The sequence below is a fragment of the Phaenicophaeus curvirostris genome, chromosome 6, assembly GCF_032191515.1.
Source record: "Phaenicophaeus curvirostris isolate KB17595 chromosome 6, BPBGC_Pcur_1.0, whole genome shotgun sequence".
In the NCBI taxonomy this organism is placed as follows: Eukaryota; Metazoa; Chordata; class Aves; order Cuculiformes; family Cuculidae; genus Phaenicophaeus; species Phaenicophaeus curvirostris.
The window spans coordinates 51,403,589-51,429,163 of NC_091397.1; the positions used below are offsets into that span (position 1 = coordinate 51,403,589).

Here is a 25,575-nt window from a genome sequence, read left to right on the forward strand (position 1 = left end):
TCTTTCCACAGTGAGTTTTTCATTAAGAAGTACATTTGAAAACATAGCATGTCATGTTACTCTTCCTGGGAAAGAGATTGTGGTACTGAAGAGTTAAATCAGGAGCCCACTGACTACGTAGGTCACAATATCTGTTAATGTTATAAACAAGATTTTGGTATCTGCATGTACTTGAACAGTTAATGGTATCTGTAGCTTTAGCAGTATCAGACCACAACGATTATGAAAGCTCCAACAATGAAAAGAAAATGTCAAGAATTGGAAGCAGACAGACTATGCTGGATCCTGTGTGGGTTTTCTCATCCAGACCCAAATTACAGCCTGTCTCAAAATGTCCTCCCAAACTCTTTGTGTCTTAAAATGTGCCAAGACAAGAGTTGCAAAAGAGTTGTGAGATACAGCTGTTTGCAGATGTCTAATGCCTGTTCTTGGCTGATAAAGCATACTTCTGAAAACACAAGGGTGCATGTGAAACTCTGATATAGTTTCACTCAGATCATCAGGTTTTGGCAGCACTTTGGGTCAGAGAGAACCTTAGGGACTCCAGACAGGGAAGTTAGAGACCACAAGTGACAAAATTATTAACAACATATGTCACCAACCAGAGCCAGTGCCAGCTATTGATTCCTAATAAAAGACAACTCCAATCAACCCTGGATACCAGAAACCTGGAGGTCAAAGACCCACCAAACATGGTCCTAGGAACCTCACTGGTTATCAGTAACTGTCCTTTACGCCCGGTAGTTATCTGAGGTGACAAGTCACCTGAGAACATCCCGGTCAGACATAGACACAGCACAGTCTGCTATATCACCAGCCACAGCCTGAACTCACAGCAGTGCTTAGTTCCTTGATGGAGCTGAGGTTTGTCAGAGGAAAGGCCACCAGGAAAGCGGGCAGAAGGTGGTGCTCGTCCTCAGCCAGAAAAAGTGGCCCTGTCTGTTCCTAGGAACAGGTGTGCTGACAGAGACTTTGGCTAACTGCTGCTTGCACTCACAAACAGCACATTAACTGTTGTCTTGATAAAAGGAAGACTAAGAGAGACCCAGGTTTTTATCCTAGCTCTTCTTCCCCTAGTCATGAAGTTATTAATTTGAATTCTGACAACTTACTAAAAGGTCATAAAAAGAACTACCACTTTAAGGAACCTAACAGTTATCTATTCACCACTTAGCATTCAAGCACATACAAAATTATTCTAATTTTTCAAGTCTTTGATGATTTGTTTTCAAATTGTGATGCTCTGCAATGCCTAATGTCATCTTATTTAAAAAAAATACTTACTGAAATTTTAGTATGTGAAATAAGAACCTTCCAAGAGGCTCATGGCTTTATCAGATAAGAGTGACTTAGCAAACACAGGAGTTGAAAAAGAGTTGTCAGACACAGATGTTCACAGACCATTGCTCTGTGTTCTTGGCTGATAAAGAACACCTCTCAAAACACATGGATGCATATGAACATGACTTGTTACAAGCAAAAGCAGCGTTACCTGGTATAATTCACTTTATACCCTGCAATATCATCATTGGGTGATCGTAGTCTTCGCTGAGAGGGTGTCTCCAAATGCCAGTAATTAATGCGGTTCAGAAACATTTTAGCCAGTTCCACTATCGTTTGCCTTTCCTTTGAGGGTAAGTGGCTAAATTTGTACTGCACAAAATTATTCACACCCTTAAAACAGAAAAAAAAATATGTTTAATTATTCAGCCATAATTTTTACAGGAGTCTTCTCAAACATTCCTCACTTTATGTTTATTAACTTGGATTACATAGAAAAGAAAATAAACACCAGAGACCATGAACTCCTTGCTCAGCTACTCGTATAGCTGCCATAAGCTGGTTCCCCTGTACACAGCAGTACTTATATCCAGATGTTCTTAATCTATCCACCTCCAGAAGCTGACTCAAAGGGAAAGAAGGAAAATTCATTATTTTTCATTGCTTTGCAAAGTAAAAAACTTTGTCACAGAAAGAGATAGATCATGAGGGCTTTCTTTCTATATGCTCACATATCCCCTGTTTTGAGGATAACCATGCTGCATGATTTACTTCCTTTGTGATCAGGTATCACCAAAAAATCTCTCCAGTTACTTTTCAATAGTACACTAGGGCCTGTGGACTTCTAAGTCAAGTTTGTGTCTATATAACATATTGTTTCTTCAAGAAGTGCCAGTATTTCACAAGTATGTCACTTCATTACACTCTGTATACTTAAAAAAAAACCTATTATGGATAGTTAAAGTATGTGACTATAAGTGCTGCAATATGCAAAAAGTATAAACTAATTATAATAGTGCTGCTTCACAAATAATTTTGTGATTGAGTTGCTGAACTTCTAAAACCAGTTGAAAATATTTGTCTATTTTAAGGGAAAATTATTTCAAAATGAAGTGCAAAATAATTACTCTTATCTCTACGTTTTATTTTCTTAGGCAAATTTAGAAGTACAAAGAATGTGAAAAACAGCATAATGTAAAAAACCTTTTTAACAGCACAGTTTAAGAAATAGGAATGTATGGGGATAGCATGCATTTGTTCTTTGTTTATACTCAAACTAAAGGAGAACTTAAGGCGAAGATATCTAACAATCATAGAATCATAGAATGAGCAGGTTGGAAGAGACCCACCAGATCATCGAGTCCAACCATTCCTATCAAACACTAAACCATGCCCCTTAGCACCTCGTCCACCTGTGCCTTAAACACTTCCAGGGATGGTGAATCAACCACCTCCCTGGGCAGCCTCTGCCAGTGCCCAATGACCCTTTCTGTGAAGAATTTTTTCCTAATGTCCAGCCTAAATCTCCCCTGGTGGAGCTTGAGGCCATTCCCTCTTGTTCTGTCCCCTGTCACTTGGGAGAAGAGGCCAGCACCCTCCTCTCTACAACCTCCTTTCAGGGAGTTGTAGAGAGCAATGAGGTCTCCCCTCAGCCTCCTCTTCTCCAGGCTAAACAACCCCAGCTCTCTCAGCCGCTCATTGTAAGACTTGTTCTCCAGCCCTTTAGGAACTCATCAATAATGTGATTTGATTTTCTTAAACTGTAAGAAGTGAGAGTTGCAAGGAAATAATTACCACACATAACATCCTTCACATTTAAAATATCCTGGCTAACAATGCAACATCCTTTCATACACTGATGGGAAAACACTGAGCTCCTGTTTCAGTGAGATATGTGAGCCTCTGCACAGTCTCAGCAGAGGCAATGGGCCCAACTTGTATGCCAAAAGTGCATTCTTAGGATCTTGCTCAACCAAAATCTGATTCTGTCCTATGTTCTTTACCCATGGAGAGTTACAAAAGCCTCCAACCTTCTCTGGTTTCAGCTTTGTTTTTTGTTACGTACACTTTGAAAGAGAAGGCTATGATCTCACTGAATTGGACTATAACATTTTCATTCATTTACAGAAGACAAGTGTCATTTTATTACTGGATTTCAAAATTTCAACAGCATTTTTCATCACTTGAAACAAAGAAAGATTAGAACTGCCACACATAAAAGCAGTATTTTAAGTTCATTCTCTAAAACCACAAAAAAAAGTCAGCTTCATTAAGGCATAAGATGAATGATGACAGAAGTCAAATAATGTAACAATTGTACCAACACTAATAGAGAAGAAGCAGAAGTCTCTTACAGTTTCTTACTTCATCCTAAGTAACATACAGAAACATTCACGAACTGCCTATAACGCCGTGTTTTCAAATCAATGCCTATATTTGCACAAAAAAGGAAAAAACAAAATCTAAAACAAACAAACCCGCCCCCAAAAAACCCCGCCAAATAAAAAAAATCCAACACATCAACCAAACCCACATTTGATTGTTTACCTGTTCAATGCTAGGTTTCTCAAATGGAGGACTTTCCAAAGATCCTTCTACTACAGGTTTTCCCATCTGTAAAATGCACTTCCTCAAAAGCTGATAAAAACATAAAATAATTTAAAAATCAGCATATCTGTATACAAAGAGTGAATGGAAGTCACAGGTGCACGACACATTGCAAGCAGTGCTGAAAAATCTCCTGCCTATATATGTCTGTTTGCTTAGTCATCTAAACTTATAGCTACTTAACTTTACTGTGAATTGCTTCATGTCTTCTTTGAAATGCATACAAAAGGCTTCTCTGAGTACACGTAGACAGCTAAGTAGGTATCTGTGTCAACTGACTTTTCCCCATGTTTAAGCGAAGAGGGTAAGCCCTGAACGTGGTTGCAAGCACAGTTTACATATGGGACTCAGTGTCAGCTCCTGAACTATGGAGCTGACCATGGATGTCTTTTGGAATAAGGTATGCAAGTACCACAATGCCTAGCCCACACTAAAGCATCACATCAGAGAAAAGAAAACCTCTAATCAGATGAAGTCAATACATTCATGAGGGGCAGTGAAATTGGCTTGTGTGTGAGAGTGAAAAACCTGAGACAACAATATGTAAGTTCAGCTTACTTTGAAAAGGTAGAAATAAACTTGCTTCGTGTCTGCATCTTCTTCTTTGTGGACACAAGTGAACAGATACTCCACATCCAAGACAATCCCCAGAAGCCTATTCATTTCTTCTTCAGACACATTCTCCAGGTGAGAAACGTGAGCAGCTAAACAAAATAAAAATCCAAACCTGTAAAAAGCCTGCTGAGAGAACCAACAGCACAACTACTCCCAAGGATATCTCAAACTAAGCCATAATGGTAAAGGCACTGGTCCTATAATAAACTGTTTGAACAGAACATCTTAGCAGAAGTGACTGAAATACTCCTAGATATCACATCAGAGCAATTTGTAAAGGTAGTCCAGTGGTGGTAACTCCCAAGCAGGGGAAAGATGGCTGGTTGGAGTCATATCATCTGTTACAACTTAGAACAGACAACATAAGTCCTGTCCGTACTAATATACTGCAGTACACAAACAAACACATATATTTCTGACCAAGAGCTATGCTTTTCAGGCAAAGTTTCTTAACCAAAGAATATTAGTCCATAATTCTCATAAATCAGATAACCCAGGTGTTGGTGCAAGCAGTTCCTTATAGTGTCAGGACTGAAAACCAAAATCAGCTCCATAAATAGTTTTTTTTGTTTAAACTGGACACTATTGCCTAAGACTTTCATACCACGCAAAGTCAAACTACACTTCGTACATCCTACATTAACACAGCTTTTGGAGGTTGTACATGCTCATTTGTTCAGAAGCTTATAAAAAAGCATCTTTCAATATATCACAATTTACAACTGACAAACTCTATTTTATCATCTCCAGAGGTTATTATAGTTCCACATTTGTAATTTTCAAACGCTTGAGGCTTATACACATGAAGAGTGACATTCTTTTCAAGCTGGTTCGAACATGTGGCCCCAGGAAGAGAGGAAGCAATTTAAATTAAAAAGTCAATTCTCAGAAAGAAGATATTTGCATTACAAAAAGCAACAATCTTTGCTGACTCCAGGCCAATATACATGGTACGCATATCCTTTCCTCTGAAAGGACAAGAAAATACCCTTTAAAAAGAAAAGGAAAATTATTTAAAGTGTTGGGCTTAATAGGTTTTCTATATTTAAATAAAGTTTTATCAATATTTACTTCTTAGATAATTATTATGTTATCACATTCCAATGTGATTAGGACTGGTAAGAAATTTTCAGCATAAGAAGAGAGGAACTGCAGAGAAATAACATTTGACTTGAAAATAATCATATATGTACTGGCCACCCAACAAAGATGGTTTACTTTGGAAAGTTTGGCTTGACAACTGCCAAAACATTTCAATTCAATAAATTCGTGCAGCTTCAAATAAAAAGAACACCATGGCTTAGAACACTAAAAAGATGTCAGCAAACTTTTCCACTTAAATGAATATTTATAATACAGTCTCTGAAGTGCTGAGCGTATGCTCAGGTCATCATGGGCTTTCTTCGGTGACAAATATTCAGCATTCTAGACAGAATAAAACTATTTCATTTCTGTCCTTGAGCCAGATATCAACGAACTATAAGAGAGGTATCAGTTGGAAGGGACTTTTAAAGGTCATGTAGTACAATCCCCCCTGCAGTGAACAGGAATATCTTCAACCAGATCAGGTCACTCAGAGCCCCAGGCCACCTGACCTTGAATGTTTCCAAGGATGGCGCTTCTACCACCTCTGAGGTGCTGAGGGGCATGGTTTAGTGGTTGATAGGAATGGTTGGACTTGATGATCGTTTGGGTCTTTTCCAACCTAGTGATTCTGTGTCTGTACATTTCCTTCTTACCCTTTAGTTTGACTGGCAAGTCCTGACTTAGCCATGCCAATCTCAAGCCTTCCTTTCCTGATTTCTTACGCCTGGGGATCAAGCGCTCTTGTACTCTATGGAAAGCATCCCTCAAGATCTGCAAGCTCTGTTCTGCTCCCTTGTCCCTGAGGGCAGCTTTCCAGAGTTTTACTGACTAACTTCTTGAATAGCTGGAAGTTTGCTTTCCTAAAATTCAGGGTCCTGATTTTACTTTTTACATGACTCATATCCATAAATGCATATGAAGGTTTAATATTGCCAGCTGTCTGTTCTGATCTTGTAATAGACAGAAATAAGCTTGATAAATGAATTCAAACCACCAAACAGATTTATGTACCAAAATCTGCACTGGCTTGAAGATCGAACTATACCCCTCAAAAGAGATGTCTCAAGAAACACTAAAGTCTAGGTTTACCTTTGGAAGGAAATAATAAATAAATAAAAAGCCAGCAAAACTGAACAGCCTACATTGTACACCAGGTACGGTTTTAACCAGTACTGTAATTTCTACATCGCTACTTCAATGACTCTCTGAAGAAGAGAAAACGCAGCACAGATGATAATCTGAAGCTTGCACACATTGTGCTCAGTCTGGTTTTAAAGGCATTCAGCTGGAGCACGCTAATTTAGAGGAGATGAATAGGAAATTTATCTTGGAACACATCACTGCAAGAAATATTTTTGCTAGTAGTATGAGGAAGTGGACAGCAACTGATTTCAGTTACTTCAAATGAAACATCATTCTCATTAGCTGCAGCTGGCAGAATAATAAACTTGACCTTTTCTAAAAACAGCAATAAATAAAAATACAGTTTGTTCCATGAGGTACATTTCGCTGGTACTGGTTTTACAATACAAGTTTTTCCTAGTTCCTCAGCTAATGAGCAATATAAGACTCTTTAGTAGACCGAAAACAGTCTCAGCCTTTAGAAGAACTGACTTTTTCTACAAAATACATAGCCATATACAGATTCTGCTGAAGAACAGGGAAGTGACACACGATATCTTGTGAAATTTAGAAACAAATTAAAAAAAAACCAAAACAACTCATCTTCAAAGGCCAGGAATTAAATGGACAGGTAACACAAGCTACCCTAACTGCATAAACAAAAGCAGCATAGAGAAGGTGTATGATGAAAGGTTGAATCTAACTTGTCTAAGTGATTGAGCTTTCTGTGATTTTATGCATGTGTTAATCTTCTCATGCAAGCAAATCAAGAGATTTGGAATATCAGGAAATTATATAGCTGCTGAAAGCCCAGAAATAGATTAAATATAATAAAAGTGTAACAGGAAAAGAGAGCAGAAATAGAAATAAATCCCAATTAAAAAAAATTAAAAGAAAACGTATTCCACATTCCACATGAAGTACAATTTTTTTTTTTTTTAAAATAAAGAAATAAAGGATCCATTGTGAAGGTTTTAGACTTCCTTTTTCTTATTTCACTGTCCTAAGTTTTGGATATCAACAAAAATTAAATTCTTTTTTTACTAGTTCTTAACTTTACTTTAGCTCAACTTTTATTCAGTATTTCCTAATGCGTGCAGAAAAGGTCCTCAGCTTTTATTTTGGATGAGCCCAAATTCTCAAAAAACCCCACATTGTTTCACCATTCTTCTTCAGGCTATGTGGGTAACAAATCATTATTTATTATTGGTCTGGGATAAAAGACCAAACAAACCACAACAGTTTTTAACAGTAGGTTTTGAGCAATTGCTTCCAAGATACGCAAGTTGTCTGTGCAACAACTTAGACAATTCTAAGATGTACAACCCTAGTATTATTTTCTGTGACACGGAAAAGGCACAGTTCTTTTTGCAGGGAAGAACAACTGGCTTAGCACTGTTTAAGAATATTTTATAGCTCATTGAAAGTAGGAAAACACAATGCAGCCTGCAGAAGTGACTCATTCATGTTTTAACTAAGGTAGCTGACAGATAAAGCAATGTGAAGTTAATGCATGTGTTACACAAAGTAGAAAAAATGTAATGGGTACTTAAAAGTGGGCTTGCATCTTAACAATTTGAGATGCCTGGGTTGTTAGAAGTTGTACTTTAATTCAACCTCTTCAAAACTCATTTTAGGATATTCCCAACATTTTAATCTAAGTTAAGTGACATTTATGTCCAATCGTAACTTCCATTTCCAAGTCTTGGCATAGCACCTTGACCTCAGTGTCACAGGAGTGGAGACTTCTAAATAGAATCACATGGATTGCCGGAGAAAGGCAAAAGCTTACCCAGTGCATGGCTGCAGCTGCGACAGGGCTCGCTGAGGCTGACAACCGTCTGCTGCAGGTCTGCTCGGGGAGGTGTGGGAGGTGGGTTGGGGTTCTTCCAGCCATTGCATTTACAGGATTCCTCAGCCTGAAATCAAAGGAAAGGGATATTGATCAATAATGTAAAATCAGGAACTTGCTGGAACTGCATTATTTCAAAAGCAATAAAAAAATTACATTATCAATTGCAAGGAACTTTTTAGTTTGTTGTGATGTTTGGGGGGGATTTTCAGGGTGTTTTGTTGCTGTTGCTTTGTTTTTTAACACACGTTTAGACCTTATTTTCTAGAAATAATCAGAAATAGAATAGCACCCCAAATAAAGAGATTAACATGGTTCCAGTAAGCAAATTGTGCTGAGAAAAATACATACACAGACTCTGGCTAGTTCCTTTACAGAAAGCTCTCACTCTACCTCCTAAATGAAAGGATTCAACCATTTACTAGTATATCAACACATACAGATTCTGCCACCAAGATAGTTTTAATGATTTAAACACAAATAGTTTACCTAGCAGGCAACAGGTTTATCTCTGCCTTATCAGCTATACCAGCAACAAGGAATCATGCAACTGAAAACAAGCCCATGACAAACCGAGCAAGGTTAACTACATACTGAAATACGCGAACAATAACTGCATTATTGGAGAAAGCTGTCTAAAGCAAGGCTTGGCCAGAAAAGCAACAGATGCAAAAGACAGCGACCCTACCAATGAAACCTGCTGCTTATACTATAAAGTTTATTTACACTCAGTAACTGCAAAGCACCACAGACTACAGCTAAAAAGGGTGACCATGAAGGGAGAGGCTGCGACTTGAGTAATCATGTTTCAAATCATTCAGAAGTTCAAAGTATCAATTCTAGTTAACCAAAGAGCAGCCTTATAGGAGGGAATTTTCTTCTGCGTATTGAAAAGATCTTAAGTTATTTCAATGATGAAGTTCTTCTAACAGCATTCATATCCCTACATGAGGATCTAATCAGAAGAAAAAGTGTGGTTTTCTACTGTTCAGAGATATCTGTGCACAGGGCTGTAACAAGATACTCATGAATCTGCAGTGCCAAGACCTTTGTGAGGAAAGTATGCCAACCGCTGCATAATATTTACAACTGAAACAACCTCAGTAGGAAAAATTGTGATGTTAACATATCTTGCACTAATGCATTATTTCTCAAGCTGATTCTGAATATATTTTATGCAATCTATTTCAGGAACCTACTTAATTTGCCCTTTATGTTTCCAAATCCCATTTTACCTAAGGAAGAAGCAGCCAAGAGAGACAGAAAGGAACAAAGTTTGACAGCTCCTACGACTGACAGCTTTGTAGATTGATGGCAAATTGTTCTTCCAATCTAATTTCAATATTCAGTAACCTGAGCACCAAGAAAAGCCTGCAGTTTTCTGAGCACCACATGATGTTTGTGCCATCTCTAACACCTGAGTTTTTATCTGGGCTGAGCTTCTAGCCCCAGGTCCCATGGTATCTGACCATGCCCCGAGTGGTCTGGCAAGTCTGAAGGGGTATGAGTGGTACTTTCAACAGTCAGAGCCATCAGGATGACTCAGAAATCCACCTGCAAGTGTCCAGCAAAACCAATTCCACATACTTCCCTATGAAAGGGGACAAGCTCTGTCACCTGAATCCTCTGGTTCTCCAAATGTGCTGTGTGGGTGCAGCCTGCCTACCACCACACGTACTTATAACGTGGCATCACAGAGGTTTCAGTTTGATATGTGGGGAAGATAAAACAAATTTTTTTAAAGTCTCATAAAATGCAATCTGGATGGATTTATGGTGAACTTTACGTTATTTTTCTATCATGTTTTCTATGAGTAATATGATTGGCAGTGATACGAAGAAGGCCTGACAATTTTTTACAGCAGAAACTGTCTCTTACAGTTTCACAGGCATTGAGTCAGTTTTACTTTTGTTTGTTATCCAGACCTACATGAACCTCTTAAAATCCAATGACTAGAAAGAGAGATCGGTGATTGAGCGACATCTGCAAACCAAGGACTGCCCTGGTGTGGTGACTTTGAACATCCATGAGATGCTGTGAAACCCCACTTTCAAACAGCATCTTCAGCTAGACAAAATCAATGCCAAATAAACTATCCACATTTTCTTTGTGGGAAAGGCAATGTTAACATGATTTTGCTGTTAAGACAAAGATAGAGAAACCATCAGAGGAAAAACTGTGAGAAAATAAAATCATTGCCAAAGAAAATTCAAGAGAAAATCATAAAGAAGTTCTCAAACAAAAATCAATTTAATATTATTTTTGGGGAATCAAATTTGATCCTCCCCATGCAGCTGCCCGGACAAATGTTCAACACTGTAAATCACCGACCTAACATTATGCTTATTATTAATTGCCTTAAATCATGCCACAGTGAAACATGTGCAAAAGAAACCCCTCAAACTAGGCACAAGCATTTAGTGATTTTCTTTTCTCTGAGTGGAAGTATTTCACAGAAGCTTACCACACAATGTTTACTATCAAGCCTAAGAACTATAAACAGTGAGAAACGACACAAACTTTAGTGTCACGCTATAATTAACAGCAAAGATATAAAGAAACAGATGTAGGAATGGAGATAACAGCTTAGTTAAACTGCCAAAAATAAATATCAACCCACCCACAGGAGAATAAAAACAGCATGTTCAACGGCAGATTTTTTTCTGCCCTCTGTAGTATTTCCTTGCCAGATCTTTTTGAAGCAGATGTTAAGTATTGTTTGAATTATTCCAGACACCTTTCTCTAACAACTATTAGAGTGGGGAGTTTTCAGTAACCTCTCTATGAAATGCCAGAATCAGCATAGATGTTCTGTTAACCAAGAGGAAACGATATCTGAGAGGGTCCTCTTTAAAACTAAGCTTTCGTTGTAGATGTTGACGGTGCAAGTATTTTTTGCAGTGAATACGCAATGTGCATTTCTCAGTAGCTCAAATTGCTGAGTTGTTGTAAGTCTTGCACAGTGTTTTATTCGCTTTGACAATCTTCAGCTTTTTCCTTTCTTTCTTTTTTTTTTTTTATTTTCTAATGAAAAGCAGATGAGTGACATTAAAAGTATGACTTCACCTTCATGAAAACGTAATTTAAGACCAAAACAGTTTTATGGGGAGGAAGGAAAAGAAGCATTTGAACTTGTACATACAGTCCCTGAAGCTTTTCTGTAGAACTTTAATAAATGCACTGGACAAAGCTGGTGATTCTGCTGTACTGAAGTTTGCAAAGTAATGACTATGAACTTGGCAGGCCTAGGGGGTCACGCGCACTTCATCCTCGTTGGTGAGTTGTAATAGAACACAAAAATTACACACTTTTGCCTATCCCATGTCTTCCCATCCTCCCCACCCACCTCCACCTCCCCCACAAAAAAATCAACCCAGTGCAGAAATTATGTACATTTTTCAATGTACGATATAATTTCAATTTTTATTTTTTTTTGACCTCTTCCATGTTAGGTGGAGTGTTATGTGGAAAATTAAACTGGGGAACAGCTCAGGCCAATGAAAACAGCAACTCTGGACAAAGTAAAAATATTGTTTCCTTTAAAATATTGACAGTAGGTGAAAAAATACATAAATAATACATTGAAATAATAAACATTTTAACAAACCTTGTTAACATTCATATTTAGAAAGGAAACACCTGAAAGTTACAACATTTCACATCTTGGCCCCTTTTAAGTAAGTTTCAGGTGTCTAAATAATAATAATGAATAAATGAAGAGTGTTACAGTAACTTACAGACTAAAACATTCCTCCCCTTTTGGATAGTGAAATAGACATAGGAATGTGTCAAACTTAAGCTAACTTAACTAGTAAGTAAAAGAATCCAACAGTCTTAAAACTGCATTTTAAATCAGCTGTTGTGCTAGGCTTTCTTTCCAACTCAAAATCACACAGGTTGCCCTGTCTGGTAACCAAGATGCAAAGCAGACTCAACAGATTATATATAAACAGCATTACAGATCTTTCTATTTTCAGCAAGAATAATTACCCTAGGAAAAAACATTCCTTCTCTCAACACAAAAGCTGTGCAAAATAACCTATAAATTTTTTTCTGAAATAATCTCAAATAGTTGCTTTTAGCAAAGAACATCACACAAACCATAACAAACAGATTTATGAATTTAAAATACATATTTTTCTTACACAAATGTCCAGTACCCAGCAACAAGACACTTAGACACTGCTTGGAGAGGTACTCATACAGGAAATTAGCTGCCTCATTTGTCTTTAAGAAAACAAAATAATCAGTTCAATGTTCAGCTGTAAGGTCATGTTCTTCATTTATTGATCTAATCAAGTATTTTATTCCCTGTATTTTCCAGTTTCACTTACAGAATAGATATAGGCAGTCATACAAAGTCATACCAAATTCCCACCTTGTAAAGTTAATGGCAGATTTCCAATTTAATTTGAAGGAAGATGCTTTAATTGGGCCTATAAGACATCATAAAACAGATTCCCTCCACTATGAAAGCAATCGTAAGAAAGCTTTATATGCCTTGTATGTCTCCTATATACTTCAACAGAAATCAACTTTAATTCATTTCCAGTTGAGCTTCAAGGAGCTGTACTCACACTACACAGAGTCCAGCAGTAATATAGCCAAGTCTGCCTCATCTTAACCTACCTTAGAGAAGTCAAGGGAAAAATATTTCATTATGGAAATGGTGGTACATATACACCCAATGAACTCTTTTTTATGTGTTGGAGCAGGAAGACTCCACACAGGTCCCTCCAGGATCAGCAATGGGAAGAAGTGCCTCTACCCAAGGTCTGCAGCTGGTCTGGAGCCTGCAACCCAGATTTTACTTCAACCTCTGCCACTCGCTCACCTGCTACAGGGCCCTTGGCCAAGTCATCTCATCACAACCCTTCTCACTCTGTACATTTTGTTTATCCGAAGCACAAGATATTTCTTCTAGGAGGTATTATATTCTGCTAGTCGTGCAAATGCCTTAGGCTACTGGGCTCTAATTACATTTACAAGCATCCAGGCATTAATGTAAGATATATATAAAGAGACAACCAAATTTACAGAAAACTTAGTGTACTAAAATAGCACATATTTCAACTTGTTTATAAGAAAATGTCCCAGTAAGGCTGGAAAGAGTGTTGTATTTTCACATACTGTAAACCAAGAAGGGAAAAAAAAAAGCCAAGGAGACTTCCTCCTCCATCTTCATTAAATATATTTATGTGTGCAATTCATACAGAACTGCTTTTATATAAAAGTGCTTCAAGCCCGCATGCCTAATGCTGAGTTTCACACCGGACAAAACCAAAACGATGCATGCAGCCAGTTGTATGTGCACATATATAGCAAGTGCCAAATACAAAACCCTGCACAACACAGAGTACTACTGTGCACTTCCAAAAGTCGTGACATCTATGCCAACTCCCTACATATATCTTATTGTTCAGAACATGCTTTCTTCCTCAACACATGAACTTGGGCATTTATGAAGGTTCTGTTTTGGTTGGAGTATTTTTTTGTTAGTTCGCTTTGGTTGGTTGGTTGTTTTTTTCACACAGGAGAGCCTATTCTCTCCCTTCCACCCCAACCTTTTTCCACAGGGGAAGAAATCAAGCAGAATATCACCACAAGCTACAACTCTCCTGTCCCAATTCTTTATCAGGAAAAAAACCAACAAATCCCGTATTTCTCTAGCCTGGGCAGCAGCTCCCTTCAAATTCACTCTTGCTCTGCTCAAAACATGTCTTTGCCTGCAGCCTTTCCCCATGTTTCCCATGAAGAAAAGGGATTGCTGAAAAAGGATATGAAAAGGTCTCTCTTGGAGACTGAGAACTCTACCCCAGAGCAGCACCTTCCATCCTTTTCAGCCCAACATTTCTGCTGTCACCAGTGAGACTCCTACACGGCTACCAACCCCTCCCATCTTCTTGTGCTACTGCTCTTCATCCCTAGCAAACACACACTCCTTGACCCTGCCACTTCCCAGCATCTCTGAGGTTAAGCTCCTAATAAATCCTGTGTGATGAATTTTACATGGGAGAAAGTGATCGACGCTAAGGATGCCATTATGTATTTTCTGCACTCCAACTTGCACAGCTTTATCTAAATTTACACAAGATTCACATGTGGCCACTACTCGAATGTCCACTTCAGAGATGGTGCATTTGCCCTCTCTCTCTCTTTCACACTCACACACATAAATACAAAATAAATGAAAAAGCTTGCAACCCAAAGTAAGAAAAAGTTCAAAGTTACGCTCTGCACTGCTACAGTTTCTGGCAAACCACTAATGCTATAAACCAAGCAGTGTTGTTCTGGAGCACCTGCCAGGTGTTCAGGAAGAAAAATAACACATTCCTCCACCCTGCTCCATCCTTCCCCCTTTATCCCACAGGAGAAGCTGCTTGATTAGTTTACAAGGAGCTTCCCGTCTGCTTACTTGCTTCTGTTTTGAGACCTGAAAGAAAGCTGCCTTCCACTCAATTACTGAAGAAAGTGAAATAGCAAAGGCATGGTTTGCATTTTAATCTGAACATAGAGCAGCATTTAGTGCTGTGGCTGTGCCTAGATCCTGGCAGAAGGAAGAGGCCCTCGGACACGGGTCCCACTCCATCCATCACTGAAGAGCCAATGAGGCATGCACCCACGACTTCTCACAAACAGGGCCAGCAAGAACACCACAGCAGAGCCCGGCCAGTATGAGCTGTCACTGCCCCCCACCAACAAAGCCCTGTGAGAGGCTGGTGACAGGCTGCGGGGGTGCCCTCCTCCCCTCCTGTATGGCACTTGTCTCCCTTCCAACAAAGCACATGCAGCAGTACAATATGGGGGAAAAAGCAAACTGTTCGGGAAAAGACAAGACTGCCTGCACTTCTTCACAGCACAGCTACCTCTGTGGCTCAAAACACCTCCAGAGACGGCTTTTGTTGTCACAAAGATCATCCCCAGGTACACCAGGGGAGAAAAAAGCAATTCACACACATGCACTCCTAACTGTCTGTGAAAATCTTACTCGCCCTACGACCAGCTTCATTTAACAGCAAGTCTTGGTAACACTGAAATGAGAGAGAGCAAGAGGGACTTAGCACTCCGAACACTTCAAACTGTGCAACCCAGCCTGCAGCGAGGGCTGCAAGTTTCAAGTACACTAGCAGCTCTTTTAACTTACTGACAGTGGTGTAATCTTGCCATGTCCCACGTATGCACCAAAGCCGGAGTGGGGCTGCCTGCACATCTGTAAACAGCTAAGAAATTGAAATCTGTGTGGCTTCCTTAGTTTGACCTCACACGACAGCACTGTGCCGTGCCTTCACCCCACAGTTAAAGCTCCTCGGAACACCAGACCAAAAAGCCACACTCTGATGCTTCCCCAGGTGCATTAGCACTCAGTTTGGCATTTCACTTCACGTCTGCCCCTCTGAGGCTTCCAAAGCACGGCAACGGGGAAAACAAGGCTGGCATTTGTCACAAACAGCTATTTTCAAGGCCGAAAGCACGACCAGCGGACTTGACGTGACCGCTGCCAACCCGAACATGTCAGACCCGCTGCGCATCCAGAACGGCCCCGGCGGCAGCAGCGCGGCTCCCCTTGTCCCAGCCCTCCAGAGGTGGGAGCGACAGCCCTGACCAGGCTCACTCCCACAAACCCAGCGAGTCCCATTAAGAAGAAAATCGCAGGTGGAAGGAAAACGCTTGCGGAGGGAAAGCCGGAGCGGCTCTGCCGGGCGGGAGACGGAGAAGCGGTCCCCGCAGGGGGCGCGGGGACTGGGGGACGTGACCGGCGGGGACGCGACTCGGGGGCCCGAGCCGGGAGGCCGCGCCCCTTCGCTTCTCCGCCAAAGCACCCGGCGACGGTGCCGGCCGGGGGCAGCGGCTTTGCCGATGGCAACAGCTCCGCGCCCCGCCCCGCCCGCCGCGGGAGGACGGACAGACGGACGCCGGGGCGGCCACCTCCTCCTCCTCCGCCCGGAGAAAGGCGGCGCCGCCCCCGCGGTCCCGTCCTGGGCGCGTTCGGCGGTCGGTTCCGCGGCCCTCCCCGCAGCCCTCGCCGCAGCCGCCGGTTCCGCGGGCAGCGGCCGGGCCGCCTCTCGCCCTTCCCTCCCGTCAATCCCCACCCTCCGTGGGCGGGTGGGCGCCCGCGGCCGGGTACCTTGCAAGCGGAGTAGACGCCCAGCTTCTCCAGCTTCTTGGCCCGCGGCGCCGCGCGGAGCTGCGCCTTCTTCCCGGCGGTGCGCGCCGAGCCGGGTCCCCCGGGGCTCTCGGCGGCGGCGCGGGCCGCGCCCCCGGCGGCCGGGGAGCCCTGCTGCGCTCCCCCCGCCCCGCCGCCGCCGCCGCCGCCGCCGCCAGCCTCCGCCATGCCCGCGGCGCGGCGGCAGCCGCCCGTCCGGCCGGCGCGGTGCGCCCGGCCCTAGACCCTCCCCTTCGCCGCGGCGCCGCCGCCGGCTGCTCCCCGGGGGGCGGGGGGGGGCGCTGGAGGAGGGACCCGCGCTCCGCGGGCGGCGGCTCTGCCCCGCCGGGAAGGGGCGGGGGGGTTGGGGAGGGGTGGGGGGGGGGGAAGGCCGGCCAGGCGCCTGCTGCTGCCGCCGCCGCCACCGCGGGGGGCGCGGCCGCGTGTCCCTGCGCGGGGGCTGCGCGGAGCCGCCGCGGAGCCATCCCGGCCCTCCCTCCGCCGCGCTGCGCGGAGAGGCGCCCCGAGAGCCCCGGCTGCCCCGCTCCTGCGCCGCCGCTTCCTTCGGCTGCGCCGCGAAGCTTCCCCGCCACCTGCTTCGCAAACGCTTTTAAACGACTCGGGTTTTCACCCCAGATGATTTCTAGCTCCATATATAAACACCAACCCATTTTAAGTGCAGGAGAAATCAAAAATTCTTTCCTCGCGTCATGGTTTTGGGGCTTGCTTTTGTTTTGTCCCGGAACAGGTGTTGACAGCCGGTTAATTTATGTCTTAAAAGCGATTACCTTTTCATTACAAGCTAAAATTAAGTAAATGATCCCACACTCTGTGCTAAAAGTTATTATTCGAGCTAACCCTATGTTTTAGTTCTAAAACCACAAAAACTATACTGGATATTAAAATAGATAATAGGTTTGCTAAAAGTTATTATTCAAGCTAAGTTGTTTAGCCTGGAGAAGAGGAGGCTGAGGGGAGATCTCATTGCTCTCTACAACTACCTGAAAGGAGGTTGTGGAGAGGAGGGTGCTGGCCTCTTCTCCCAAGTGACAGGGGCAGGACGAGAGGGAATGGCCTCAGGCTCCACCAGGGGAGGTTTAGGCTGGACATTAGGAAAAAATTCTTCACAGAAAGAGTCATTGGGCACTGGCAGAGGCTGCCCAGGGAGGTGGTTGATTCACCTTCCCTGGAGGTGTTTAAGGCACGGGTGGACGAGGTGCTAAGGGGCATGGTTTAGTGTTTGATAGGAATGGTTGGACTCGATGATCTGGTGGGTCTCTTCCAACCTGGTTATTCTATGATTCTATGATTCTAATCCTGTATTTTACTCCTAAGCCCACAAAAACTATACTGAATATTCAAATATATAATAGGTTAGTAACTTATAACCTCTTCCTTCAGTCTCAAAGCGATTACCTTTTCATTGCAAGGTAGAATTAAGGTAGCGATCCCCACCACAGAGGACCACGCTCTGCACGCAGGAGCGAGCGCCTCGGTTTTGAGGCGGTTACACTCCGTTGCACGTATGTAAAAACGTGGTTGCGGGGTGAGAAACCACAAATGCCAATTTTACAGCGCAGTATCACACAGTTTAAAAGGTTGGGATTGAAGCTGGGAGGTTGTGTGGGATCTCCGGCTCTTTGGTGTCTAAGGCTGAAGCAGCACTGTTAGTTTGGAAAGCAATTACAGAATCATAGAATAGGTTGGGTTGGAAGGGACTTTAAAGAATCCCAGTGGATACAGAGCTTTGCAGATGCAGGGCCTTGCCAGCTCGCATGGGTCAAGCAAAGATGACTCCAGACTTCTGCAAAGTTAGGGGCACTATTTGGAGGGCTGGGAGAGGAGGAGTAAGAAAACACCCTCCTTGTCATCTCCTGCTTCCCTTGCTCCCGTTTTCTCAGCTGGGTATATTTTCAAGCATAAGGATAGGGAGGTGGTTGAGTCACCTTCCCTGGAAGGGTTTAAGGGGCGGGTGGACGAGGCGCTGAGGGGCATGGTTTAGTGTTTGGTAAGAATGGTTGGACTCGATGATCCGGTGGGTCTCTTCCAACCTGGTAATTCTATGATTCTATGATATACAGCGAGTTGCCTTATTCATTAAATAATAAGAAAGAAGAATGGAATAAAACACTGTAATGTTGTAATGAAAAATTGGGATTATTTCGGGGAGGTGGGGGTTTTTGTTTTTTTTTTTGCTGAGGTTTTACAATCCCTTGAAGGAGGAGGAGGGGGTGAGAACCTGCACCCTGGGGAGCCCGTGGCTGGCTTAGGGCTTCCCAGCAGCTGTGGCAGCAACCCCTAAGATGGCTGTTGTCACCCCCCCCTTGTTCTTTAAAGTGGAGGCGGCATCTGCCCCAGCTCCACAACAAATTGGGGGGGGGGGCGGGGGGGAATCCAATTTCTCTTAAATTGCAAGGAAAATTATTTTTTTTAAGTGTCTGAATCACGTCTTAAAATAACAAATAGCCACTGAATGCTAACAGCCACCCAAGAATCTCTTTGCTTTGCATATTTTGGATGCCGGTTAGGTTTCTCCTTTCCTTCCGCACTTGAAAATGAAACTGGTGCTGCTCAGTTTCGCTTTCAGCTTTCCCACTGCTCTTTCTGCGGCCGCAAACGTTACCAGCGAGAAGCGCATCTGGAACTGTGTTAGCTTCTATGCACCACTTGATGTCTGTGCCTGAACACACTCTCCTAGTTTTTCTGAGAGATGCTGTAGCCTTTACATCCCCAATATGTTTTTCTTAATTATTTTCTTTCTTTTCTTTTTATCTTTTATTTTCTTATTTTGTTGCTCCTTTTTTTCTTCTTTCTTATTTTCTTTTTCCTTTTCTTTCTTCTTCTCTTTTTCCTTTTCTTTCTTCTTTTCTTTTTTTCTTTCAAACCACTGCCTTCTCCTTTCAACTCTAAGGTAACGATACGTAGCCCAGCATCAAGTTTGCACATCTGCATGTAAATGAATTACAAGTTTCAATTCTGAAAATAAATTTACTACTTTCACACAAGTAAGTAACTCCACTGATGTTTAAGGCAACTGCATTTATATCTGAAACTGCACAGGTGAGTGTTCACAGGATCATAGTCTAGGTGAACTACCTTTTCCTTCCACACTAGTCTTCAAGATCCTTAAAAGACTGATAAGTTTTTACTTCTATTACAGTAAAATCAAAGAGGAAATTGTTAAGAAGCAGATACAGAATTTGGTTAAATGGCAGTATATTTGTTTACATTCCATATTGCATTTATGAGAATCAAACAGAAAAAACACTGCTGTATTGCATACAGTAAGGCACTGGTTATTATAAAGGTAAAACTTACTTTTACTGTGGTTCCTTCTTGAATCCCTAAGAGCACAGCTGTCTTAACAATACTATGTTTTGGGTTTTTTTTTCCTTTTTACCTTGCTGCTCACTAGATAACTAGAACAGTAAGTCTACCAGCCCGTGACTACGGATACAGTTACTATAGTAACATTTATAAACACTAATTTCACTACACATACAGAACTACAGACTGCTGCTGCAGAGAAGCAGCTTACAAATAAACTACTCTTTTACTGCAAATAGGTAAGTCTTCCTCTTTTTAACTTTACAACACATTTAGATCATTGCTCTCATTCTAACTTAATGCAAATACATTTTTAAAAAAAATTAGGAAAAAAAGCTTGACTTAGTCTTAAATTGTTCCTGTGAAGAGTTAAAATATTACATAAACAGTTTTGGCAAGAATAAGGAATAAAAAGATAATTTGCTTGCTGGGACTGTAACTTGTGGCAGCTTCAGCTGATTTAATTTGTCCATGACAAGTTACACTATTACATAAAAACAAAAGAAAATTGTGCTTTGACTTGTGTGTATATATGTCATTCTTGGTTTCATATATCCAAGATGGCTTTTCTTGCTGACTGAATTTACAGTCAAGTACATATTAATTTCCTAATTGCAATGCATGCATAACTGAGCACAACAGTATCACTCTGGTTCTTATTTTTCATCATTAAACATCTACGACAGAGACACTAAATTAGATTCAAACTCAAAGCATTGTCTGAAAATCCCTCACTACATTTTTCAGTTTCTTTCCTTTGGGGCATGTCAGTGGGTTTGCATAAGTCAAACTGACTCTGAAGCCAGCGTTTAACAAGCACTGGTGGGAGCCAAGCGAGCCTGGCTGCCTGCCTCCTGCCTGCACTGCTCATCCAAAAAACTCAGGTGAGTAGTCCCATGACTTCAAGAAGACTACTCATCTCTACGGAATTAGGCAACCCAGGAGCTGGATGCAACAGGAGGACGAGCTCTTGTGCTTCTAACACCTATCTAACCTTTGCTGCTTTTGCCTGAATTCACGTGAACACTCCGCAGGCTTAAATGCAAAAGGGTGCATTATTCCAGCAAAGGAGGCAGTTGTATTCTTGATGCCAAATCACAAAGGAGGAAATTAAAATGCAGTTTAGGGTGCGCCTGATGCCTGCTTATTACCTAGTTGTTATTTGGGGCCTATCTTGGTCATATAAATTAAAGAATGACTCAACTAATAGCAGACTACGGCTGAATGCTGCCTCTCCTCCCAGCCCACTGCCCAGCTCTACCCCTCATCCCTCCCTCCCTGTCTAGTCAGAGCAAGAGTGCCCAACCCAGGCCTCTCTCCCTCTCCTTTTGTTCAAGATGGGTCTGTATTCCTAGCTCCCACCTGTTTTTATTCTTACCATTCAATGCAAATGTGAAAAGCAGAGCTCTTGCCCTTCTGGGGAATTTCTCCAATCCTATTGTGTCCTTTCATTAGCACATTCCTTGTGGGTGAAGTGGCCTCCCTCTTGGCCACCACACATTTAGGGCTGCTATCAATATTTTATGAATCACTGGAAGTCTTAACAGTACAAAACTTTTGTTCATTATGCTGTCTCTAGCATTTTGTGGCTTCCCATGGTGTTTAAATGTGACTTTATTAATGCAGATGGCAGACCTTCCCACTAGGCCTTTGTCTGTTATCAGGAACATCACACTCCAATTACCCAGTTTCTAAAGGAAAAAATACAAACCCAAAGATGGTGAAAATGTCATTGCAACACTCTTGGCCGGTTTTATAACACAAACTTCTTGTTAGTGATGGAGCACTTAGCAGTTTTATATTCACTTCTTACCCAGAGGATGCTCTTGACTGCAGTCAGTTTTGATTTACAAAAAACAAGTGAGAAAACTGAAGGCTTGGCTCATGCAGCACAGGACATTTACTGCCTTTGCCAGTACAATGTGAACTGTGTGCCAAGTTCTGAAGCTGCTAGTTAAGGTTATTTAGCCATCTGGCGACACTACATAGACTTACACTGTGTTATTTCATGGTATTGAGAGCTCTAGATTGTTCCATGCAAACATGGAATGTACTGTCTATTTTTCCTCCACCTTTTCTTTCTTCTACCTCCCCCCATTTCTTTTGTTTATTCCATTCTCTAACATATTTTTCTCTTCTGGCTATTTAATATGTGGCAGAGATCCTTGCAATTCTCTGGGTTATGAACTGCCACTTCTGCTCCACCAAGACAGACCCAGCTACAGGGAACAAATGCAAAATATCTGGAGTGTAGGAAGAGCTGGTTTTGCATTATTTTGCTACTCCCAGTGTCAGATGCTTACTCCCACCTGAGGAGCTGCACCTCTGCCCAAGCAGTGTCACAAATAATAACACTCACCTAAGAAGATCTGCTGATGGGTACCATTTCCATTTTATAGGATGACACAAAACTGGTGGGCCTGGAATCCCAAGATTCCAGTTTAGGACAACAATTAAGATGATAAATAATGAGACTAATTATCTTAATTTGTTTCACAATTATTTTAATTATTAATCACTTCCTTCTTTCCAGCCTATTATCAAGTCTAGAGATGGGAGTGTTCCCAAGTCCCAAAGGCAGGCTCTGCCCCCAGCATGCTCCTGTAACTCACCGGGTTTATCTTTATCTGTTCTCACACCTTTCATAACAAGATTTCCTTGAACCTGGATCACCACTTCCAGGGATATAGTGAGTAGGCTACTACCCACACCTGAGCTGACTCACTTGGGAGAAGATGTCTTGTTCCTTGTGCATCATTCCCTCTGCAGATGGTTTTGGAGAATGGGAGGGCCAGGTCCGCTAGAACGGGTGGAAGGTGTAGGTCATGGCTGCTGGGTTAGCAAATGAGTTAGTCTTTTTGGGTGAAGAGTTTTTCAGAGGCATTACATGAGTTTAAGAAAGGCTGTATAAGGGTTTTCATGTAAGATATTGCCTCTTTGCTGCTTTGTGACCATGTAAAACTGGTACCGGTACAACAGCCCCTGCACAGCTGACAGGGCTTACCCCCACCCTGTCTCAGTTTGTGCCACAGGGCACGCACTGCATAGCACTGTCAGGCTGCACCACAGCTAATGCTAAAGCTCCACTGGCCACTCATGATGGGTCCTTGGCAGGACTGAGTCCCAGCAATGCCAAGAGTCCCCATTGCTGTTTCTGTGTGCCGAGAGGGAAGCACTGGCTGAGGCTTCAGCAGAGGAAAGGCTTGAGCAGAAGCAAAGCAGGGAAGAAGGAAAAGAGAGGCAAGGAAGCCAGTGCTCAATCAGCAAGAATTTGCAGCAGTGAGGCCTGTTTATACATATTAGCTGATAACAGTGTGATGAGCAGCTCAGGGAGACTGTGACCTCGATTTTACATCACACAGCCATTCCCTGCCTCTGCCTGTCACCCGCAGGCAGACAGCCATCTTCCCAGGGCTGGTTTCAGCATCAATAATAGTCACCATTTTCTAAGACCACAAGTATGTAGCAAATGATAATAACACAACCCCAGATCTCACGGAGGAAGGAGTTCAGGACTAGGGGTTGTGTAAGTTAAGTGCTGACTGTGACAAAAGTAAGCGAGGAAGCAGCATGATCTGGGTGGAGACAGGAATGACAGGTCAGAGGGAGATGACTGCATATGGGACTCTCCTGTTTGGATACAAGTCAGATCCTGGGTCCTCAGACACCAATTAGTGACACCGTCAGTAATTAAAAAATGAGACTGTAGAGCCAAAGTGCAAAAGCAGAAAATAATCTCACCTTGCTATATGAGCAGCAAGCAACTCTAAGTGTCATAGCTAAAGAGGGCTGGCAGAAATACAAGGTTTACTGGTTATCCTCTACCATACAAATCCTCGGCCTGCGATCTTGTGCTCTGCCTCAGTCCTGCCCCTGCCACAGACAAGGCAGCATCCAGCAGACAGAGGTGAAGCAACCTCCTTTTCCTAGTGGCAGGAGTAAGCACTGACCAAGAGGCTCTTTGTTGTGGCACAAACAGTAAACAGGATTTTTGCCCCGCCCCTGGAAACATACAAACTGTGCTTTGCTCCCTATCCTTCTACATGTTCCAATTTTTTTGTCGGCTTCTATTTTCAGCTCAGAACGTTAAACAGCGCCTGATTTGGGCTCCCTAAATAGGCACAGAGAAACTGCAGTGAGCTAGAAAGCTGAATTTTATCTTTTGCTTTCTGAAGCTGAGAGCAATTTAGCTTCATGTGTTTCGTTGTCAGTATCTCACTTTACCTGACAGCAAAAACTTGCGAATCTGTATCTGTTCCTGATGAGGGAAATACAAGAAAATTAAGAAATGCAGACTCATTTTTTTACCTCATAGGAGATCAAAGGAAATTTTTCCTTTTTTGTTTCATTTCTACTAGGTTTTCAGCTATTAACATAAGTAATGTACGTATACTATAAAAAATGAACATCAGAGCTGCCCTTTTAATATTATGAGTGAAACGATTGCAACTGAAGAGCTGTAGCATGTCTTATTGTTCTACATGAATCATATATATTATCATGATTATTTACACATTGTAGTAAAGTGGGACTGTTTTGGTGCTCTGAAATTGTGATTTATTAGCACTTACACCCACTTACAGAGATATAAACATCTATATGCTTGTTACAAATTATGTTTACTGAAGTCAAGCTAAGAGTCTGTTGAAAGTTTTAAATTTTGTATCTCTAATCCAAGGGGCTTTTGTAGGTGCTAAATTTAAAATGGGTTCATATTTAAAATGCTGACAAAAAGCAGCTTATGGGATTTTCTGTATGTATTAGTTCTAAATTTTTTTACACCTGAACACATCATCACAATGACAGCAATGAAGAGGCTTGTGCAATCTCCCAGTCTCAAAATCAAACCATGCAAAAGAAAGGAAAAGGAATCAGCACAAGTGTTATCTTTTGCTCCTATTTAGACCACATACCTCCTTAAGTTGCCCTGCTAAAAGTGGTGCAGCATTTTTAAAGGAGGCCAATGCTTATATCTTGTGGAAGAATGGACTTTCCCATAAAATGGTCCTACAGCAGATTGAGGGCTGTATCATAGAATCATTTAGGTTGCAAAAGACCTTTAAGATCATTGAGTCCAACCTTTAACCTAGTACTTCCAACTCTACCGCTAAACCACGTCCCTAAGCGCCACATCTACGCATCTTTGAAATACCTCCAGGGATGGTGACTCCAGCGCTTCCCTGGGCAGCCTGTTCCAAAGCTTGACAAGCCTTTCTGTGAAGAATTTTTTTTCCTAATATTCAACCTAAATTTTCCCTGGAACAACTTGAGGCCGTTACCCTATTGTCCTATCACTTGTTGCTCCCACCTCCCTACCTCTTGAAGTAGGAATTATACTCCAGTACCACGCCTGGAAAGTGAGGAACGATACAAAAAAGCTGATGAGGAACTGGCTTGTATTTACAGTTCTAACAGTGTGAAGGCATAGGGTATATGCATTTAATTACAAGGAGGAAACAACTGAAACTTCACTAGGTACAGGAATCATCTCAATTATGTCATGAACTCTGTAATTCAAAGCTTTTCACTGCTTGAATTTGCT

General features: G+C 42.0%; 1 protein-coding gene across 3 annotated transcripts in view; it reads right to left on the minus strand.

Annotated features, from left to right (window-relative positions):
• Positions 1 to 16,904, minus strand: part of KAT2B (lysine acetyltransferase 2B) — a 41,137-nt gene extending 24,233 nt beyond the window's left edge. For all 3 annotated transcript variants that reach the window (XM_069860168.1, XM_069860169.1, XM_069860171.1), the window contains exons 1-5: positions 16,689 to 16,904; positions 8,504 to 8,630; positions 4,447 to 4,592; positions 3,829 to 3,918; positions 1,493 to 1,674 (exon numbers count right to left, since the gene is read on the minus strand). In XM_069860168.1, coding sequence (XP_069716269.1) covers positions 1,493 to 1,674; positions 3,829 to 3,918; positions 4,447 to 4,592; positions 8,504 to 8,630; positions 16,689 to 16,895 — 752 coding nt within the window. In that variant the 5' untranslated portion in view covers positions 16,896 to 16,904. The remainder of the gene's footprint in view (positions 1 to 1,492; positions 1,675 to 3,828; positions 3,919 to 4,446; positions 4,593 to 8,503; positions 8,631 to 16,688) is intronic.
• Between the last annotated feature and the right edge of the window lie 8,671 nt (positions 16,905 to 25,575).